At 36.2% G+C, this 20,951-nt stretch overlaps 1 protein-coding gene across 2 annotated transcripts in view; it reads right to left on the bottom strand.

The window, feature by feature from the left end:
• phactr4a (phosphatase and actin regulator 4a) overlaps nucleotides 1-17,588 on the bottom strand; it is a 48,328-nt gene extending 30,740 nt beyond the window's left edge. Inside the window, exons 1-2 of one of the 2 annotated variants that reach the window (XM_058618473.1) lie at nucleotides 17,249-17,588; nucleotides 4,764-4,808 (exon numbers count right to left, since the gene is read on the bottom strand). In XM_058618473.1, the coding sequence (XP_058474456.1) occupies nucleotides 4,764-4,776 (13 nt within the window). In that variant the 5' untranslated portion in view covers nucleotides 4,777-4,808; nucleotides 17,249-17,588. Of the gene's footprint in view, nucleotides 1-4,763; nucleotides 4,809-16,468; nucleotides 16,549-17,248 lie in introns of those variants that run through there. The other variant, XM_058618474.1, reaches the window with a different exon arrangement.
• Between the last annotated feature and the right edge of the window lie 3,363 nt (nucleotides 17,589-20,951).

Raw genomic sequence — 20,951 nt, 5'->3', positions numbered from 1 at the left:
TGCACTCAGACTTCATGTATTCACTGTTTTAGTTTTTTGAAATAAAAGTTTTGTTTTTCAGCTTCTTAAAAAGGTTCTGGTTTCTCATTAAAACCAGTTTGGTTTGTGGTATGTTCTAACATTTTATGGACCAAACAGTTAATTGAGGAAATAATAGTGAGATTAATTATTTGCAGCCCTACTGATTGCAAATAGTGTACAATCAGATGAACAAGTACAAAACTTGTTCTATAACTCCCATCACTACCACAAACATGCATGTCCTTCTTTCAGCAAAAGCCTGCTGCTGCTTCCGCTGCCACCTTGTGGTAATAGATGCCCTACAAATTGGAAGTGCGCAATTTTTTGTTCAATTTCACTTGTGGTAGTGACTAGGAACCTTCCTAGACTTGAGTAGCGCCCAGGGAGCGATGGCCTTTTTGACCGAGTGGGAACTCAAACAGGCAACCCTCCACTTACAAGCCTAGTTACCGTTCCTCTTGGCCATTAGCTTGTCCCACTTCTGTACACATGTATTACAGAGCACTGTGTGATTTGGTTCTTTGTAATCAGTGGTGTGCATGTAAGAGATAATGTTAATACTGAGGGTTAAAAGCATGCGAATAAGAAAGAATAAGTATTTACTGTATATTTGTGTTTATGACTGTAATATTGTGACTTGTCTACACCTATGAGAGAACAGTGAGATTGAATCATTAACTATCTTCAAAATAAAGTTGAGAATAGCATGTTATTGCAAGTTCATAAGTTTTAGAAAAGAATTGATGAGAAGAAAAAGGCCTTACTATCAACATTATAAAGTTCACTGCATCACATGCCACATATCTGTTGCTCCCTCTACAGTCCAGTTAAAGCTACAGCGCAGAGGAACCACTCTAATACAGGTATGTGTGGATGTCAGATGTCAGAGTACAGGCCAAAAACTAGGACAGCAAAAAAAAGTAAATAGGGGACAACAGGGACAACAACAACTTATGAGTCATAATAACACTGAGGCCTCTTTCCCAAGAGCAGCAGATGGAGACAAACCCATTTTAAAGGATTTGAAACAAAGAATCACGATGCATCAAGACAACAAGTCATGACAAACCTGAAAAACATACAACATGAGCCAACCCGCTGAATGACTTTTAGATCAAAACAAAAGTACACATGAATCATTTAGCTGCTCAACAGCCATGACTTCACTTCAGAAATATAACATTTAGAATTTCAGCAGGGAGGAAGTCCACTTGATTTTGACTGCTTGACCACAGAGCCAGGCAATGGTGAGCAGCAAAAGCTTCCTTAGCCACTATACCCTATTTTATCTCGTTTTATCTCCCTCAATCCACACATCTAAAGAACATACTAGGACCAGGTGGTTCTAGAAAAAATCTCATCACAATATTTTGTTTACATAATTCGATATTGATATATATCACAATATAAATCATATCAATATTTCTGTAAGGCTGGGCAATATCCTTTTGAATAACTTCTGGATATTTTTAGGCTATATCCTGAGATACATGGAGAATGAGGATCTCGAGCTGCACACAGGCTATTTCTCTGGGCTCTTAAAGTTTTCTTTTGAGAGATGTGTGCTTCTCAAAGGAGAGTGACACTGTCATTACACTAAAAATAAAATATCTGTACTACATTTCAGATAATACCTGGTATTTTTCTTTGTCTTCTTAATGTTAAATAAAGGATATTTCCGTGTTAGAAACTATGACATTTCCTGTTAATATGGTCAAATTCTGCTAGAACACAAATAGGCTTAAAATGTATTAGAGCTATAACAATGAATGGATTACTAAATTAATTGACAACTATTTTGATAACTGATTCATTGGTTTGAAGCGTTTTTCATGATTAAAACAAGATTTCCGATTGTTTAAGCTTCTTAAATGTTAGTATTTTCTTAATTTCTTTGCTCTGGATAACAAAGAAATCATTAAAAAATCTTTTTTTTTGAGAACATCATCATTTCCAAGTTGGACGAACACAGATCAAAAACTTCTAAGGTTTTCTGACATTTTACAGACCAAGCAATTAATCAAGAAAATAATCGACAGATATTAAGTGTTAAGTTACTTTTTTATGCAACAGTCTTTAAAGCAGGAAAAGTCTCAGATAGCTTATTACAATACGATGATATCCAAAATCTAACATCGAGACATAGAAGATTTACTCACAATCATATTCAGACTGCACAGCCATTCCCAGGTGTTTCCCACAGGTGTCAGAAATGTACAACAGTTCAGTCAGGAACAAAGGACCTCTGAGTGGATACGTTGTCAAATGATCGAGGTCAGTGTTGAAACTGACACGAGGCCATGTGAGGCACTAACAGAAACCGGCAGCTCTGCTAACCAACAGGTGTGTCCTCTGGGTGAGACCCAATCAGGCGTCAACAGCAAGACGTGTCACAGGGGCCAACCCTTTACTAGATGACTTTATTACAGCACTATCTGACTCACCACTTTCTGTCATCATGATACTGCAGTTGACATGATATTAATCTCATTATACACTAGGGCTGGGATATTGGATAATACATGGATATTGTCTATGGTGACATGAGACAAGATATGTTCTTAGATTTTGAATATTGTCGTATGGTGAGAAGGTATTCAGACTTCTCCTGGTTTTAAAGGCTGTTGCATTGATGATTATCATATTTATTATATTGAATAGAACTGTGAAATACACTTAATAATATAGATTCAATATTATATGTTGATTAAGAAACCACAGAATTACTACTACTACAACTATCAATAATTTTACTAATCGAGTATTCTGCTGATCTGTCAATTAATTGAGTATTGGGATATAATTTTTTTTTTAATTAAACCTCAAACATCTCTTAAAAAACAACCAGCTGGATTTTTTTTTTTTCAAAAGGAAACATTCCAATTGTTTCATTACCTATTTCAGATAAAAAAAAAATGAATAAGTTACATTTTTGAATATAATTTTAAAACACTAAACAGATATAAATACTAACAGAACATAAACAAAATCAAAATAAATAAAAAATAACAATTGCTTTTAGGTTGTGCATGTCAACTTTCAGAAGCAGTGCTTCAGACCTAACAGAAGCCTTATTTTGAAACACTTGAGTTAAGTCCCTGGATTAAACAGAAAAACAGTGAAACAGCACTGGTACAGCAGCAAACTGTTGAGAGCTATACATTTTTCTTTTAATGCTTCCCTGCAGTTCTTTGATCTTTGAAACACATGTAAACATCACATTGTTATCGCTGTGAACTGTGAGGAGATTACAGTCTGTAAGATTTGTATAACACTCAGGTGCTTGTGGCTTGTGACTGTGTGTGTGTGTGTGTGTGTGTGTGTGTGTGTGAGTTTAAATGAGCATGTGGTTAAAATGAAGGAAAGTAAGCATATCAACATGCTTTGATGCCGTATTTCCCGCAGCAGAAAACAGTTGCTCTGACAGTGTGGAGGTTCCAGGAATGCACAGCAACGACTTTGTCAGCATTGCTCGTGTTGCATAGTCTGCTGCATTTGGACTGGCTCCTCTTCTCATCCCTCATCACCATTTGTTTTGTCCCACTTTATTTTGCAATACGCACAGCTTTCCCTACGATGTGTCCACGTTAAGTTAACTCCAACGTATTCGAGGAATGATTTCAGCTAGGGGTGTAACAGTACATGTATTCGTACCGAACAGTTCTTTGGAACGAATACCGAACAAATCTTTCAGTGTTTTCAAAATATGCCGAGCAGTAACCACAGTACGGAAGTGACAGAAAGGGATCCCACTTGACCACATGCATGTTGCATGGCATGACTGCTCTGTTTCACTGTTGCTGCGTGCGCTCCAACCCTACAACACCCACCGGGCAGATGGAGTATTCAGTGGAATCCCGAGGTAACGTTAGCACAGACAAGCCTCGTATGGAACAAGTCAGAGCTTCAGGAGCCACGGAGCTCCTTCAGGTCTGCTGTTTGGGAAAACGATGGTTGCTCAGTGAACTATAGTAGCAACGAGGAAAGGCAAGTGAACAGGACTAAGACAACATGACGTCACTAACCCTCATAAATGATTTGAAACACCATCATCCAAATGTTTTTATCATGGGTACAAGGAAAACAACGGAGTGCAAATTATGTGCAAATGCAGATAAACCTGACATTTAAGCAGTCTCATGAAGAATTATGGCTTCCCTTTCATATTTAACAAAGAAAGATATGTGCTTTGAAAGTACAAACTGGGACTGCAAATTTTCCAGTTTCAGCCTTACCTGGAATCAACAAAATTATATTTTAAAATTTCATTGTTTCTAAATATGTAAATATCCTTAATTTAACAATAAAAAGCAAAAGAAATAAAGTAGGCATTATCTGAAATGAAAGGAAATAAGTGTATTTTAAGATCATAAATAGTAGATATTTTACTTTAGAGTGTATTTACAGTGTATTGTCACTCATTTCAAACATCCCAAATCTTTTCATGAGTCCAGAGAAATAACCTGTGTGCAGCTTTATATCCCCACATATGAGATATACCCAAATAAAAATCCAGATATCATTTATAAGACATATCACCCAACCTTACAGAAATATTACTATGATTTATTATGTGATATATATCGATATCAAATGTTGTAAAATGCTAAATCGTGCTAAGATTTTTACCATATTGCCCAGCCCTACTATACACTCAGCAGCATACAATATAAATGGTGTGCTTCAATGGGGTTAATACATTTTTAGTCAAAATATTTTTATTGTTTGTATCTATGTTTTACCTTGATTTTCCATCACAGTGTCCAAAACTCAGCAGTCAGCAGCTCCTGAAACAGATTAACAAACAAACATCACAATTCATGATTGTTTATTAGTTTTTAAGACAAGACAAACAAATGTTTTACTGACTATCATTCAATTGTGGTCACTTGGGAAATAAAGCATAATTTGCAGTTACTTCAAAAACAATTAAGTTAAAGGAAACTTAATTTCATTATGGAATAATGAGACGGCACAATTCCAAAGCAGCAGACCTTGAAGCTAAACTAACAGAATGTATTGCCGTCACTTACGACTAAGACTAGTTTTCTGTTATTGCTGAATGAATCAATGAATGGGCCTCAGGGCACCTCCACAGATTGGAAGTTCTCTGCAGCTAATAGAGGGCAGATTAAAGCTGATTGTGTTAGCCGAGACAAAAATGGAGCATTTGTTAGCTCACATGATACCTAACTAACTAAAAATCCATTCTGAATCCTGCCTGATGAAAAGACAAAGCAACATGTCTAATTTACAATTTACTTTAAAGAGAGAGCAAATTGGAAAATACAAGTTAACTACAGTAGTTAAAGGAGCAACGGGGATTATTCAATTTGTAAACCAGGTAAAGCTGACGTGACACAAAGTAATTGCGCCAAATCTACACATGACAAAACTGACAAAGTTACTGCACAGTGCGAGCGTTTTGAAACCATGTTTGGACAGTGGGAAATAACACAAGAGAGGATTATTATGCAAAACACCTTCTGTCATTTAGGAATAAGCATTCCAAGCAAATATGCTACTCAAAAATCACTGGGGATTATCTGACCAATATTTGTATTGAACTGCATTTGCATTGTACAATCACATTGTACTGTATCCACACACTGTGCTGAGCAGTGTTGGGCATCTTACTTTAAAAAAGAAATTAGTTATAGTTACAAATTACTTCTCCTAAAAAGTAATTGAGTTGGTAACTCAGTTACCACATTGTAAAAGTAATTAGTTACTCAGCAAAGTAACTGACATTATTTTTTATGTTCTATAAGGCTATAACATTCTTTAACATCCTATATGTCAAAGATGTTTATAATACCTGAATAAAGAATAAAAACCCTATGTACAGTATTTTAGAGCATTTGGTATTTATTTGAACTTATTTGCACAACTGACACACAAATGTAAACTTGGTTAAAGAGAAATAAAGGAAACATGTGGCCTTTCAGAAGTGCAAATCTCTGTATCTGTATACCCTTGCACAATAAACAGGGCACTATCCAACTCTTAAATATTCAGTAAAGTAACAAAATTAAATATTGAAAATAAACATAGTCACACACTTTGCATTCAAGTACTAAACCAATACACACAAATGCTTCATTAAGTTAGAGTTGCTCGAGGTTGATGTGGCCAAACTCCTTTTCCCCGGACATAGTGTGCACGTTGTAATGTTTAATGCTACTGACTTTTATTTGATACACCGGAAATAGGAAGTACAGCATGACATGCTAGGATGTAAACAAACAATAAATTGTGGCTAGCAGAAGCTCCCAAGGAAACTGCGTGTATCTGAATTTATTGACGACATAACAAGTCACAACACACGTTACATATACATTCTTTCCTTTTACCTCGGTAAGGGAGAAGTAGTGTCGATATTTACACTTAAAAAACGCTATGCTTCCCTGGCTCGTCGCCATTGACTTAGAGCGTACAGTCAGACAGCGTGAGCAGGGCACCTGTCCACCCAGCCAATCATCATTGCATTTGCAACGGTGTCGTCATCAATCATCTCCACCCCTGCTCTCTCCCGGCAGCTGATGTGTGGCTGTCAGATAGCCCGACACCGCTGCACTTCATTCAACCGAATTGTAACACAAGTAACGCACCACTTTACATTCTCAGGAACGGTAACGGCGTTGCAACGATAGGAAAAGTAATTCATTAGATTACTCCGTTACTGAAAAAATAACGCCGTTAGTAACGCCGTTATACTTAAACGCCATTACTCCCAACACTGGTGCTGAGTCAGATTATGTTGAGCCACACTGGGCTGTGAATTGAACGGGACTGCACTAGTAGTTGTTGCACACGTACCTTAGCAGAAAAAACGTGTTAGAGAACCAAGAATATATAAAGTTACGTTGACACACTCGCACACACACACACACTCAACTGCAGCTGCTCCCTCACTCACTCTCAGACCACCTGTCATAAAAACCAAGAAAATGTTAATATTTTAGAAATCTTTCAAAAACTAAAAATTGCATTGTTGGCAAATAACAAAGTGAATTCATCTTTTTATATCCAAATGTGAGCTGGCTCACTGGGCTTCTCTGAGAAATCAGCAATTAATCAAGCAAAACATTCAAGCATTAAACTAACTGTTCAGGAATGCAAGTAAATAAACTACTATAATATATGTATATATATATATATATACATATATAATCTTAAACAAGTTAGTAGTTTTTCTGCTCTTTTGTAAATTTGAACATTTATGGATAATAACTATTAGGGCTGCACAAAAAAATTGCGATCTCGATTCACTACTACATATGTCCTCATTTCTAAATGACAACAATTCTTCTGCATTTTATTTCATGAGCGGTATCGCAAATAAAAAATCTTATTTTCCTCTTGGAGTTTGTCACTACCTTCTCTCTCAACATAGAAGTGCCTTCACATCACGTGATTCAGCGGAGGTGAAGCCCATCAGCAGTCTGTGTTTTTGTTTTGGATTGTGTTTTTGAATATGCAGCTCGTTTTTCCTCCTGCGTGTTATGAGTCAGCCACATACTAAGGCCTTATTGTCAAATTTAACAAAATAAATATATAAAAAAAACAGTAAATGTTTTTAGGGAGTTTTAGGGAGTTTTGCTCCAAATAACCATGATTTTTCTGTTGTTGACAAAACCTACGGGGAACGCAAAAATTTTCCACACCGGTCAATGCTTCGCCCAAATCAGCAGTTGCCATGATTAGTATTAGTTGGCAGCAGCTTCCGGTAAGTGGGAGGACATCAAACAGTGGGCGTTTGCTTTCAACGGTCAAGATCATGACGTTGTTTTGAGATCGTGACCCCCCTACACGTTAGTGTATGTACACAGTATTAACTAAAAATGTCAATGCTGTAGAGAAGTGATACTGTCCGTATTTTGACCACAGTAAAACACAGTGGCGGTTTAACAACAGAGGTGACACCCCGCCCACTCTCTCCCTCTTTCTCAACAGCAATATCTGCTGCTGTACAGACGGATGACAGTGTGGTTTTTTCTTTCTCTGTAAATTTCAGTCAGGAATCGTATTTATTTTGCTGTCCGGAACTTTAAAAAGAAAAAAAAAGGTGTACTGCGCAGCTCTGTTATCTGGGCGTATACAAGTATTGAATTGGTATTCGCAGATAGTCAATAAAAAAACATCAGATCAAGGCCAAAAAAGATCCGGACATCCCTAAATGAAGCAACCAAACAACCCTGATCAAAACAAAATACTTTCTACAAAGTCATTGCATTAAAACCACAATGTTTTACTGTCCTTAAGCATTAAAAGAAAGCAGCAGCAGAAATGAGCAATAAGTGAACATCAGGATCATAAAAACAATGTGTCGTCCATCCCACTGAGCTTCAAACTAACTATTTCAAACATGGCCATGGCTGTGAGTGGTCGAAGTCAGTAGGTGTGGCTATATCACAAAGCTGACATGGGAACGTCCAAACCACAGTATCAGGCTGCACTTTGGAATGTCAAAGGTCCCTGAAAAACAAAGTGGTTAGAACCAAACCCATGAGACTAATCACACAGCACAATGTAGACTGTAGAAGAACAGAGATTGTAGAAAGAACTTGACCCTCTTATCAAAGGCTACTACAATACGTATATCTCTATTTTACACTCAACATGCTGAAAAAAAAATGTTTATTCCATGCTAATAGGTCTCTCTTTGGAGTAACATCCTGGGTCTCAATTAACTGAGAGATTAACTGTATAATTAAAGGTTAGATTAAAAAAACAACACACTGTTTTAGCTGTTATCACACATGGTACAATCCAGGAACCTTTTTAAAAATGTATAAAATTATGTACACAATAGAGTCAGTTCCTGGAAATCTGTTAGCAGGTTGAGTTTACAAGCCTGGCTAGTAGCCACAAAATGTATGTTTATGATAAAAGGTAAATACTGTTTTCTAGCTTTAAGAAGATCTGGGACATTTGTTTGTTGTTTTTGGGGGAGGGAAGGACTCAGAGGCCTAACTGGCCTAATTGTCTTTGTGACATGTCAGCTGTTATTTTGCCATGATGCTACACTCTCCTTTAGACACACTATACAGTTCTAGCAAGTAGTTTGTACTGTGTATGGATGCCTCACACAATGGACCCTTTCCTTGGCACCCTGCTTGTTCTTTGTTGACCTTTCTTTTCTTTTTCGTGCAACTTCTATAATATTTGAAAATGTAATGAATACATTTTGAAGTACAAAGTTATTTATTATAGCCGTTATAACATCCCACACATTGAAAACATTCCAAAGTTAATGCAAAGACACAAATAGATGGGTATTTTGAGTCAGCCAACACAAATTATACAAAAGTTGCATTGTCAGTTTTAGATAAGACTGGGACAGATATGAGGCCACCACATAGTCAAACAACTAAGGATTATTTTCATAATTGATTTTAATCTGTCCATTATTTTCTTGATTAATCAATTAATCACTCAAAGTGGTTTGTTCCATAAAATGTCAGAAAAGATTGATAGTGCCCCAGAGGTTGTAATGACAACTTCAACAACACACAAATTTAATCGATAATCAAAATAGATGATGATTAATTTAGTAATCGATTAAGAATCAATGCAATCATTGCAGCTCTGTACATGTCTGTGAAGATTTTAATAGGGCTGCAATGACTTATCAATTAAGTGATTACTAAATTAACCAGCAACTATTTTGATTATCGATTAATCAGTTTGAATGTGTTTTTTTCCATTAATTATAACAGGTTTTCTGATTTTTTTAGCTTCTTAAATGTTAATATTTTGTGGTTTCAAAACACAAATTGCTATTTTAATGCAACATCTTGTAGAGTACACATCACAGCATACCTGCAACACACTATAATGCATAAGTTTGTTTTGTGAGATAAGTAACATTTATTTATTTATTAGGTACTTCTTTGCAATCTAAAATAATCCAATACAGCAACTCTGCCATATGAATAAGCATAATGCATTGCATAAACTATACAAGTCTGACGCCATTTTAGTATTTACTGTTCCTACCACATGTACATATTCCTGTTGTCTGCCGTGTTCAGACTCATGCAGACACATGCAGTGTCTGCAGATTCAGAAACATTTGTTTTTGATTTATTTTGTAAAGCAAATAAAAAGAAAGTGTAGCTGTGTGCATGAATACAGAAAATTCAGGATGCAATGCATCACGGAGTCAAATCATGTCAACAAAATTGTTGACATGCTAATCACATTCGAATCGAATGATTCCAGTGAAGAAGCTCAGCCCTAATCATGAAATACACCGTTTCCAAAGCATGAAAATGCATTGAAAATCATTTTATAATTGAATTGTAGCCCTGGTATTCTACTCAACCCAACCCCAGCTTTTTCTACTGTAATACTATGATTACAGCTCTTAAATGACACCTCCTTCCACCACCATACCATCAAAAACACAGCTGACTGACTGCTTACAACAACCTTGAGGAAGAGAAGTTGTGTTACTCAATGCCACACACAACCCGAGTGACTCCAGCACTTCATTTAAACGCCGTTTACACCAGCTCATAATATAGGCACGGTGGGCAGAAAATGTTAGTGGTTTTGTTACCTGGACTTTTTACCTTCCACAGTAGACCTTGAAACAGTTCAACCAATGCTATCAACAATGCCTCCTGTCTGGTCAACTTTGGTTCAGTCAAACTGGTTTGACAGGTCTCTGCATACTCTGTAAACACAGCACATGTTCAACAGCTGCCGGTAGGATTACATCCATCTTCTTCACACACCACTTCAAATGACCCACTTTTATCAGTATGTACAGACCACATGATTCAGAGAAAGAAACACGAGTGTTACAAAGTTTGCGGATTGATCAAATGCAGTTAAATACTTTACGGTTCTGACTCATAATCAATACTACTTATGTCTATTTCCACTACAGCCTGGTTCACACCGGACATCACTGCTGCATTCTGTCATGTTCTTATTTTCAGCATCATATTAACAGATTAGAGTGTTCACTCTGATCGATTTTTCACATGTGACATGTGCAGTTCCAAGCAAAAATAGACAGTTGTATATCCCATTGTGGATATAATGTCAGTATCATTTTAAACAGATCTTTTTTTCTGACACCTCTCACTGTAGTTTGTGTCTATACTGAAAAACTCAAATATATAATAGACAGAGACACACTAGCAAAACACAGCAGTGACACAACACAGAGGCGACAGACACTAACAGACTATCATTTTACGATGAGAAAGCAATACAACGTTTAATTAATCAATAAAATAACTCTCAAATCAATACAAATCAATTGTTTGTTTTCTTTGTAAGAAGCCGAGTAATAAGCGGGATAACATCCAGTGGAGTGGTTACGGTTGTGGGTTAGGGTTAGGGTGTATACACTGGGAGAAGCAGGCCTACTGCCCCCAGCACTTCCTGTAGTGTATTGCAGTAATGAAATGCAGTTTCTGAGATGAGGTGATTTAATTAAACACATTGACGGTGCGTCAACAATAAAAATCTGCACTGACAAATTTTAATCTTCAACATCGTTGATTATGTTGACTAATTGTTGCAGCCCTACAATTTATACATTACTGAGAGAAAATAACCTATATAAAGACAAAATAACTTATATTAAAACAATAGTGAACAACACTTATGATCCGTCTGTCTGTCTGTTTGTGTATGCACTGCAATGCACTTACATATTATATATTAAAAATAAAGTAGAAACTAAAGTATATTCATCCTTTTTTCTCCATTTCTCTAACCTAAAGACAGATGGCTGCACAACTCTATCTGATTCGATTAAAGATCAGACATGATGCTCTGTTCAGAGCTGTGAGAGAGAGAGAGAGAGAGAGAGAGAAAACACTGGTGGACACTGAAAGAGAGCGCACAAACACACACAAGTCAGGGAGGGCAAGAGAGAAAACACAAACTCGCAGAGAGAGGGAGGGAGAGAAGGAAAAACCACACACACACACACACACACTTAAGTTTTGTCCAACAAGCCGTCGGGTAACTTTTTGAAATGAAAATTTCTGCCTAAAAGTCCGTCCTTATCCATCGTTTTGACGAGGATTGGACTGATCCTGAGATTTCATCTTGTTAAAAAAAAAATTTCCTCCACATCTACAACTAAGCGTTTGCTCTTTTTAATATTGTAAGGTCTCTGTAATAATATGTAATGTGCCTCGAGATTATGGCTGTTGGAACGTATTTCGGGAGTAGAATATAATTTGAATAATAATCAAATGCTGTAATTACTGTTCAAATGTGTTCAAATTTGTTTGGGGGTGCTGTGCCAATCTCAGCTGACAAAGGGTGATAGGATAGATTCATAAATTGTAATTAAAAATTCTAATATAATTTGAATATTAAAAATAATAATGAAAGGAATTTGAATGGGATTATAGAGGGAAATTGACAGCCCTACTCGAGATATGTAAATTGTGATTTGGGGCTTTACAAATAAAACTGCTCTAAATTGAAATTGGATAAAGTCATAAAATACAAATGCTCAATACTATGGCTGCATTATTTCACATAATCAGCTTAATAGTCTTTTGTAACATAAAAGGTGGAACCAGCTCGAGGTGACATGTCTGCCTGTTTCCTATTGGTACAAAAACATAACAATATATTCCACTTTTGTATTTTTTTAAGGGTGAACAATGAATTGTTTTCAAATAGAAATCATTATTTTTTTAAGTGTGTATATATATATATATATATATATATATATATATATATATATACACACATACATATATTGCAATGGATGCAATGTAATTGTTCTTTCTTTTATGCAAATTTGGAGAAAAAAAAAGGGAAATCATAAATGATGAATTCATATCTATTAGTTCTGACTTTTACCAGAGAATATAGATAATTAAATGTTTAATGTTCTGATGGTGTAGTGTGGTACTGCTACATCACACTTTAAATCTATTACAGAGTGAATATCAAACTGAAACCTTCATTCATCATTCCTGGTATTTTTCTCCTGATCCTTGCTCATTTCCAGGTTGTGTTCAAGGAAGTGGGAACAGGGCCTGCTATAGTTGTTTAATAAACTTATTAAGAATGATAGGACAGCAATGATTAATTGATTATTCATCGATTACTAAATCAGCTGTTCTGAATTCAACTGCTATAGTTGTTTAATAAACTTATTAAGAATGATAGGACAGCAATGATTAATTGATTATTCATCGATTACTAAATCAGCTGTTCTGAATTCAACTGATTGGTTTGAGCTTTTTTTCCTGATTTTTCAGGTTCTTAAATATGATTCTGGTTTCTTTGCTCCATATAACATACAAATCATTAAAACTGCATCATTTTGGTTAGACATTTGAGAACATCATCATTTTGAAGTTTTGGAAACACTGATCAACATTTTCCAATATTTTCCGACACTTTTATCGACCAACCGACTAATCAAGTCATTGAGAAAATAACTGATGGATAAACGCAATGATATCGATAGTGACTGGTTGCTCAACTGTGTGGATGTGAGTTAGACAGGCTTTTCTGGAAAATGACTTGTCCCTTTTTTACCATGTATCTAAAAAGCTGAATCATGACATTTTTTAGTTAATTTTTTTGACATTGCTCTTGTCACAATGAAGATGCTGAAACCATTAACTGTGAAGCCCCCACATAAGCAAAACATTTGTTATATCTGAGTTACTTAACATTTGAATTCAGTTTAATTTTTTTCTCATTCATTGCTTCTAATCGGCCCATGAAAGAACGAGATGTTGATACACGCTTGAATTATTCACAAGATTAAGTTCAGCACCACTGCAACCAAATTCTGTTCTCAAATATCCTCCCACTGCACCAAGTCCAGGTGAACTCAGCTGCAACAATTAGCTGATGTTAAGTGGCAGCAGAGCCAACAGAGGCTGGTTAAGGTGCACCAACCAAACTACAGCAGTTGAACCAGTCTCCATATTTTAACAACAAAGCCTTTAGGACACACCATATAAGCAGGAACAAACACACGCAGGTTCACACCCAACGCCTGTCACTGTCTTACTAAGCATCCAGTAGAGGTAGAAGAGTTAGCATGTGTCTACTTCTGAGTCATTCCATCTAGACAATTCCTTGTGCATCAGTCCCATGTGAACTATTTCAGCGTTGGGGGAAAAAAAGGAGTGCAACTTGGAGAAGAGCAGGCAAAATGGCAGCCTGATTTTCAGGTTCAACAACAGAACAGAGGTATTTCAACACTTTAATGCAAATGTAAGTGCATCTCTTATGCAGGTGAAGCTTCAGTCCTGTTGTACACGACAAGGTTGCAAACTATTTAAGAGACTTTCCTGATATTTTACAATTCATTGCAGTATGTTAAATGTATATTAATTAATGTGAGACCAACAAAGCATGGCTGCAACTTTATTGATTATTAATCATTACTAAATTAATTGTCAACAAATTATAATCAATAAATCAGTTTGAGGTTCTTTAAAAATATATATATATCTATATATTATTATTATAATTTATTATAAAATTTGATTATTTCATCAATAACAAAGAAATCATTAAAAGTTAATTGTTTTGAGAACATAATTTTGCGATTTGAAAAACACTGGTCGAGCATTGCAACAATAAGTCGATTACTAAATTAATCATCAACCATTTTAAAAATCGATTAACTGTTTTTTGTGATTTTTCAGCTTCTTAAATGTGAATAGTTTCCGTTTTCGTCACTCCGTATAACAAGAAAATAATACATTAGAGAACATCATCATTTTCAGGTTTGAAATATTGATCAACATTTCCAACACTTTATGGACCAAACGATTACTCAATGAATCGCAAAAAAAATCAACAGATTGATAGATTATGAAAATAATCGTTAATTAGGCCTACAATAAATACATTACTTTTTCAAAAGTTTGCATTATAATTCTACTGTAAGCAATAAACATAAGAAAATATTTCCAATGACTGTTTCATGAAAGCCCACATTCTGTCATCATGCAACAACCAATCAAAGTCAGAGCAAACGGTGCCTCATTCATTTTTTTGTGCCAGCTTTCTGTTTTCTTTGGTTGCACAAAACCCTAGGGTTCTGTAACCATAATTAAACCACCATTATTTTCCTATTTAAAATGAATCAGGATTTTTAAAGAGTGCATACTTTATCAGTGTATGCCTGGCAAAACATGCATCATTATGTCATGGTAAACGGGGTATAATTCACTCTCACTTATCAAAGTAAGGAAACAGGAAAGATTGTAATCCACCACTGTCATCGTAACTGTGCTGCTCATCAAAATCAAATTCAAACTCTCATCTTAGACTGCAACAGCAACACACTTCAACTTTATTCTTCATTAAAGCAAATGTTAAATTAGTTTAAGACACTTTGTAATAATGCTATCAATCAAAACTCTTGCTAGTGTACTTTTTAGTCAGTTCAAATGGATGTGACGCGTTGTTTTGTGATAAGAGATTATGCTGCATTAAGAAAGTGATAACAACTCCGTAGATTGCTTGCATCATGAATGATACACATAGAGGTACTTCATAATCTCCCAGACATTCTTAACAGCTGAGGTTCATTTGATAAGTGAATGTTTTAAATCTGCTGAGCTCCCAGTTCGCTCATTAAGAACTCACAGTTCATTGGATAAAAGGTCAGAGCCCTGAAAAGCTGAGAGGAGCACAATCAGCCATTGTTTGAAGTTTCATCCTGCAGACTTAGCATTTGCTAAATATAAAAGCCTGGCTGGAGTAAAGCAAGCTGCATGGAACTAAAGAAGCCACTGTCATTGACAAGCTGTTAATGTTACACAAACATCTCACATCTGTTTTTTAAAATGCATAGTTCTATTTCAACAAAGTTTTATAGCTTATTTCTGCCACTTTTACAGTTTTTTTCATAAATCAAAATTGACTCGACAGAGGCAGCAAAAAGACAAACAAAAAGAATATTTATCTGTATGTTGATTCAAACAATACACACATACATTACTACCAAATCAAAATAATTGAGACAATCAGTCAATGGTGTAAATTGTCACTCTTCTTTGAGACAACAGCCCAGAGAAACTTAATATCCCCATATACTGTATCTCTATATCAGAGATATTATGTACAAGCCATATCGCAGAGCCTTACTGTTATATTTGGAAAAAGGCACTGTAAACACACACATCCAAGAAAATGTTTTTACATTTTTTAAGTTGAACTTGCATGTGTCCTGCGTATAACCTAAAAAAGTATCTTGGGTCAATTAAAATCATCTGAAGCCTGTGTTTTCTTCTTTCATATGAAATGGCCTCTGCCAATCAAAACTAATGGAAGTTTTAATATATTAATAATATCTGAGGGCAAGAACTGTCTTTTTTGACACCTCCATTAGCCAGACTGAATCAGAGACTACAGGCAAAAGCTGATGGTACTTTTTTTGCACACTTCCAATCTGTTAAAGCCAATGCACATTACCACCCACCTTAATATATTCAGACTGAGATTACGTGTATCTGCATCTGTTTAGCTTGATGAGGGAGGTGTAATCCTTGATAGATGCAACGGCCTACATCCACTCTCTCTATACCAGGCAAAATAACATGAAAGACACGACTGCAATGGTGCCTATCTAGATCAAATACAATAAGCTGCAATCCCTTTATCAGGCTGCGTTGTCCCTATGGGGCGTATGTGGCTGCTTGTTGGAACAAGCAGACGGGCCTGAGAATGGAATGCATTGGAATGCTTCAGAAGGAAGTTGCTTTATGTTATGGTCCCTTGAAAACCACCCGCACATTTTAACATTGTCTTAAATGTAAAGAGTCCTAAGAAAGAAGATATTGCCAAAACAGCAGTAAAATGCTTTTTAGTAATTCGGTATCGTCCCAATTCTACCAACAGTGACTTAAGTAAAAAAAGGAAAAAAAACAGACAGGTAGAGCCAGCTAGTAACTGAGCTCAACAGTAAAGGAGTTGTGACGAAGTCTGAATACCGTATTTCACGCGGTTTCCCTGTGCTTTAACCCATTTGTAACTCCACCGACCACACCGTAGTGTTGTGAACTAAGGATAGACACACACACACCGCAAACCGTGCAGGCATGACGATAATCCGTGTCTGCTGTTAGCCGAAGTGCAGTCAGCAACAGGTGGCTACTGTCCCTGTACTGTAGCATTAGCTTTGTTAGCTCACGTCCCTTAGCCTACAATTGTGATCCCCCTCCAAAAGACATGTGTGAGACGGTTAAGGGAAGATGCTTACCTTTTCAAGTGACCGCTCAAGTCGTATGGAAGAGTATCCGACAGACAGGTGCCGTGTTTTCCCTGTATCTCGTTGACCCCTGCTTACTTTTGACACTTGTCGCTGCTGTCCATCACAGCAAGGCGGAACTAGCTTCACCGACTACCTTTTGACTCTAATAAAGTCATAAAAGTTAGTTTCTGAAGCGGCAAACAAAAACAAAACGCACAGACGTCGCCTGAATCTTTAACCTAATCCTCAGAGACAAGTTAAATATTGTACGAGAAACTTGTTTCTTTACATTTTACAGTCAAAATGTGCAGCACGCTTAAACTCGGTGGGAAGATTATTGCTGTGGCGCATGCGCATGCGCACTTCCTGGCTGAAACGTCACCGACTCGCCACTGTAAAAAAAAGTCAAATAAAAAAGGGAATTGGGGAAACTACTTATGATGTAAATTTAGGGTAAATGTTAAAACAATTGCATATAAAAATGTCATCATGGACTTTTATAATGAGAAACATGATGTTGATTTTATTGTTGAAATATTGATTTTGTACGGCAAATTTGCATACGAACCTTAAAAAAGTTAACCTCTCTTTTCCTTTTTCATTTATATATTATTTATTTTTGCTGTGTTAGCCTTCACTATATGTTATTATTATTATTATTATTATTATTATTATTATTATTAATAATAATAATAATAATAATAAAAGATATATACTGTATAGGTCCAATGTATGTATGTTAAATAACTAAAGTGTTTTTGATATTGTTATTATAAATATTAATTTATTATTATTATTATTATTGTTGTTGTTATTTATTACCTTCATTTACTTACTTGTTTCTTGTCTGCAGGTACATGTGTACATTCAAAATAAACAAAATCCATTTGTTCATAAAATCTGATATAAATATGTTATATAATGTGAATGTCATAGTTAAAAAGTTTGGGGACTGTGGACTCTTCTGAGGGGTATTCCAGAAAGCAGGTTCAACACACTCTGAGGCCGTTTCTCAATACTCAAGTAAGCAAGTATGTACTTGCGTACTTGGGAAGTATATACTTGAGAAGTACGCTGGGAGTATATACTTGCCAAGTACGGGAGTACACAAGTATGTGGTTGTTTCTCAATACTCAAGTATGCAAGTATGTATGTATTGTTCTGCTGTTTGAATGGTGGCTGGCGCCTAGTGCTGCAGCCTCATTACCGCCACCTACAGTGTTGATAAATGAACATATGAAATACTTTTAATAAATGCATATATATGTTGTTATTATTTGTACATTTCAAATATTTAACTTCATTTATTAATGTATTTCTATTAAAATATACAATACAAATAATACAATGTGGAAAATAGATATATGACAGCATTGTAGAGTAGTATATATGTATATATGTATGTATGACATATATGTACGTGTACAAATATATACTACTCTACATACTATACTATACATATCTAATATTTACATATTATATTTAAATATAAATCTCGACTTTAATATAAATCTAAAATTCAAAGTTAAAATAAATAAAACATTAACAATATACAAACCTTCAAACTGTCAGGTCAAAACGTTTCCATTAAAAACAAAATAACACGTCAACAACAAATATATGGATCACACCGAGCATCTAATGACAGCGACGGCTGAGCCAGCGGATCATTTCATCAGGACAGGCCGAGGTAACGCTGCTCTGTGCCGGGCACAGTGAGCGCCGAGCGCCCGCAGAGGCGGAGCTGATCACCTCCGACAAACGTCGCTGCCAAACTATAAATACGTCATATCTTCATACACAAACCACATGTTTGAATTCTATATGACTAATTTCTCGCCTCAAATGATGTTAAAACTTTGTTCCGGGACACAGAAAAATATTTATTTCAGATTTATATTTCTATTATCTGCTGCTATGCTCCGCCGAAATGTATTCTGGGATACATGGCCATCGCAAGTACGCTTAAGTCACCTCCGATGCATACTTGGTAAAAATGGGCGGAGCGAGAACATTTCCGGGTTTGAGAACCGTCCTCGCTGTTCGCTTACTTGAGAATTGGAACAGCACTTGGACTGAGGCTGATGACGTTTTCACAAGTACGGGAGTACGCAAGTACACTCAAGTACGCACAAGTATGGATATTGAGAAACGGCCTGAGTCTATCCCTGAACTCTGAGTTGACTTACTCTGAGTCGGGAAACTCTGAGTATCCGGTTCCAGAACAGCTGATCAGAGTTAGTTCAATCAACTCTGAGTATGTTAACCTCGAGGTACGCGCGTGCACAACCACTATAAAAAGCCATCATCAATGGAGCCCCGATACCACGAGTCACCATGACAACTGAGAAAAAAAAGATCAACATATTTCAGTGCGAAGGAGTTGGAGATCCTTTTGCTGGGCTACGGAGAATATGAGCACATATTTCGCCGCGAATGCAACACAGCTGCAGCAGCGAAGGAGAGAGAGACCGCATGGGAGAAAATTGCTGCCCGAGTCAACGCGTAAGTTTGAATGTACTATTCCATTGACGTAACATTTAACCGTAAGATCATAACATAGTCTATAGTTATGAATATAAGTAGGAATGAAATCTGAGTTTTTCATTTAGGTGCAATCCAACAGGAGAAAAGAGGACTTGGAAGCAGCTCAAAATGAAACATAAAAACATCATTCAAAAAGGTAAGGCATATTTTGCTAGGCTATGATTGCACCTCACTTTGATTTATTTTTTTATTTTTAATTGACTAAGGCTATTAAACGTAACGTAAATATTAATTCAGATTGCAAACATTGAGTTCTGCTCAGCCAACAGAAAGAAGGCAGAGGCCCGAAAAACGGGTGGAGGGCCACCTCCACCACCTCTGTCAGAGGCTGAGGAGCTGGCTCTCAGCCAATACAGGGGTCGCCCTGTGGCTGAAGGCATCCCCGGGGGAGGCTCATCTGAGCCTGTCACCCCCAGGACACAAGTGCATACATCAGATGCAAGTATACACTTATGTCTTTTTTTTAAATAAAACTTTTATATATATATTTTTATATATATAGATATATATATACATATATATATATATATATGTATATGTATATATATATATATATATATATATATATATATATATATATATATATATATATATATATATATATATATATATATATATATATGTGTGTGTATGTGTATGAGGAGGAGACGCTGTCTGCTGCCACAGGGAGAGATCCGGAGGGGCCTGCTGAAGTGTGTCTTAATATTATGTATAGCTACTGGCACTGCTCTACCCATTCATATTCATTTACATTCTTGAGTGGAATTTGGAGTTTGACATGTACACTGAAGTGATGAGCATAGATAATGGACAAACTAGCACATTCTTGTCCTTCAACAGAACATGGCTGGACATCACCAAGAGGAGGGTCCATCAACTTCTAGAGCACAGCTTGACACAGTGAGATTTTGGGTCAATACCATGTTAAATCTGTATGTAGAACTGCAGGAATTAAATGTCGTCCATATGTTTCCGAGTTGCCGGTAAAAGAGTTGTACAGTGTGCACCTAATGAAAACCATTCAAAAACCCGAGAAAGAAATGGTGTACCTGGACCAGCAAATCAGAAAAACAGACTTGGAAATTCTATTACTTGAACGCCAGTTGAGGTGGGTGCATTGTCATGGTGAAACAGGTGAATATGTGAAATATGTTAATAGTTGGAA

Source organism: Solea solea, chromosome 20 (assembly GCF_958295425.1).
Source record: "Solea solea chromosome 20, fSolSol10.1, whole genome shotgun sequence".
Taxonomy (NCBI): domain Eukaryota; kingdom Metazoa; phylum Chordata; class Actinopteri; order Pleuronectiformes; family Soleidae; genus Solea; species Solea solea.
Note: the sequence above shows the minus strand (reverse complement) of the source record. Positions and strands in the feature narration are given on the sequence as shown.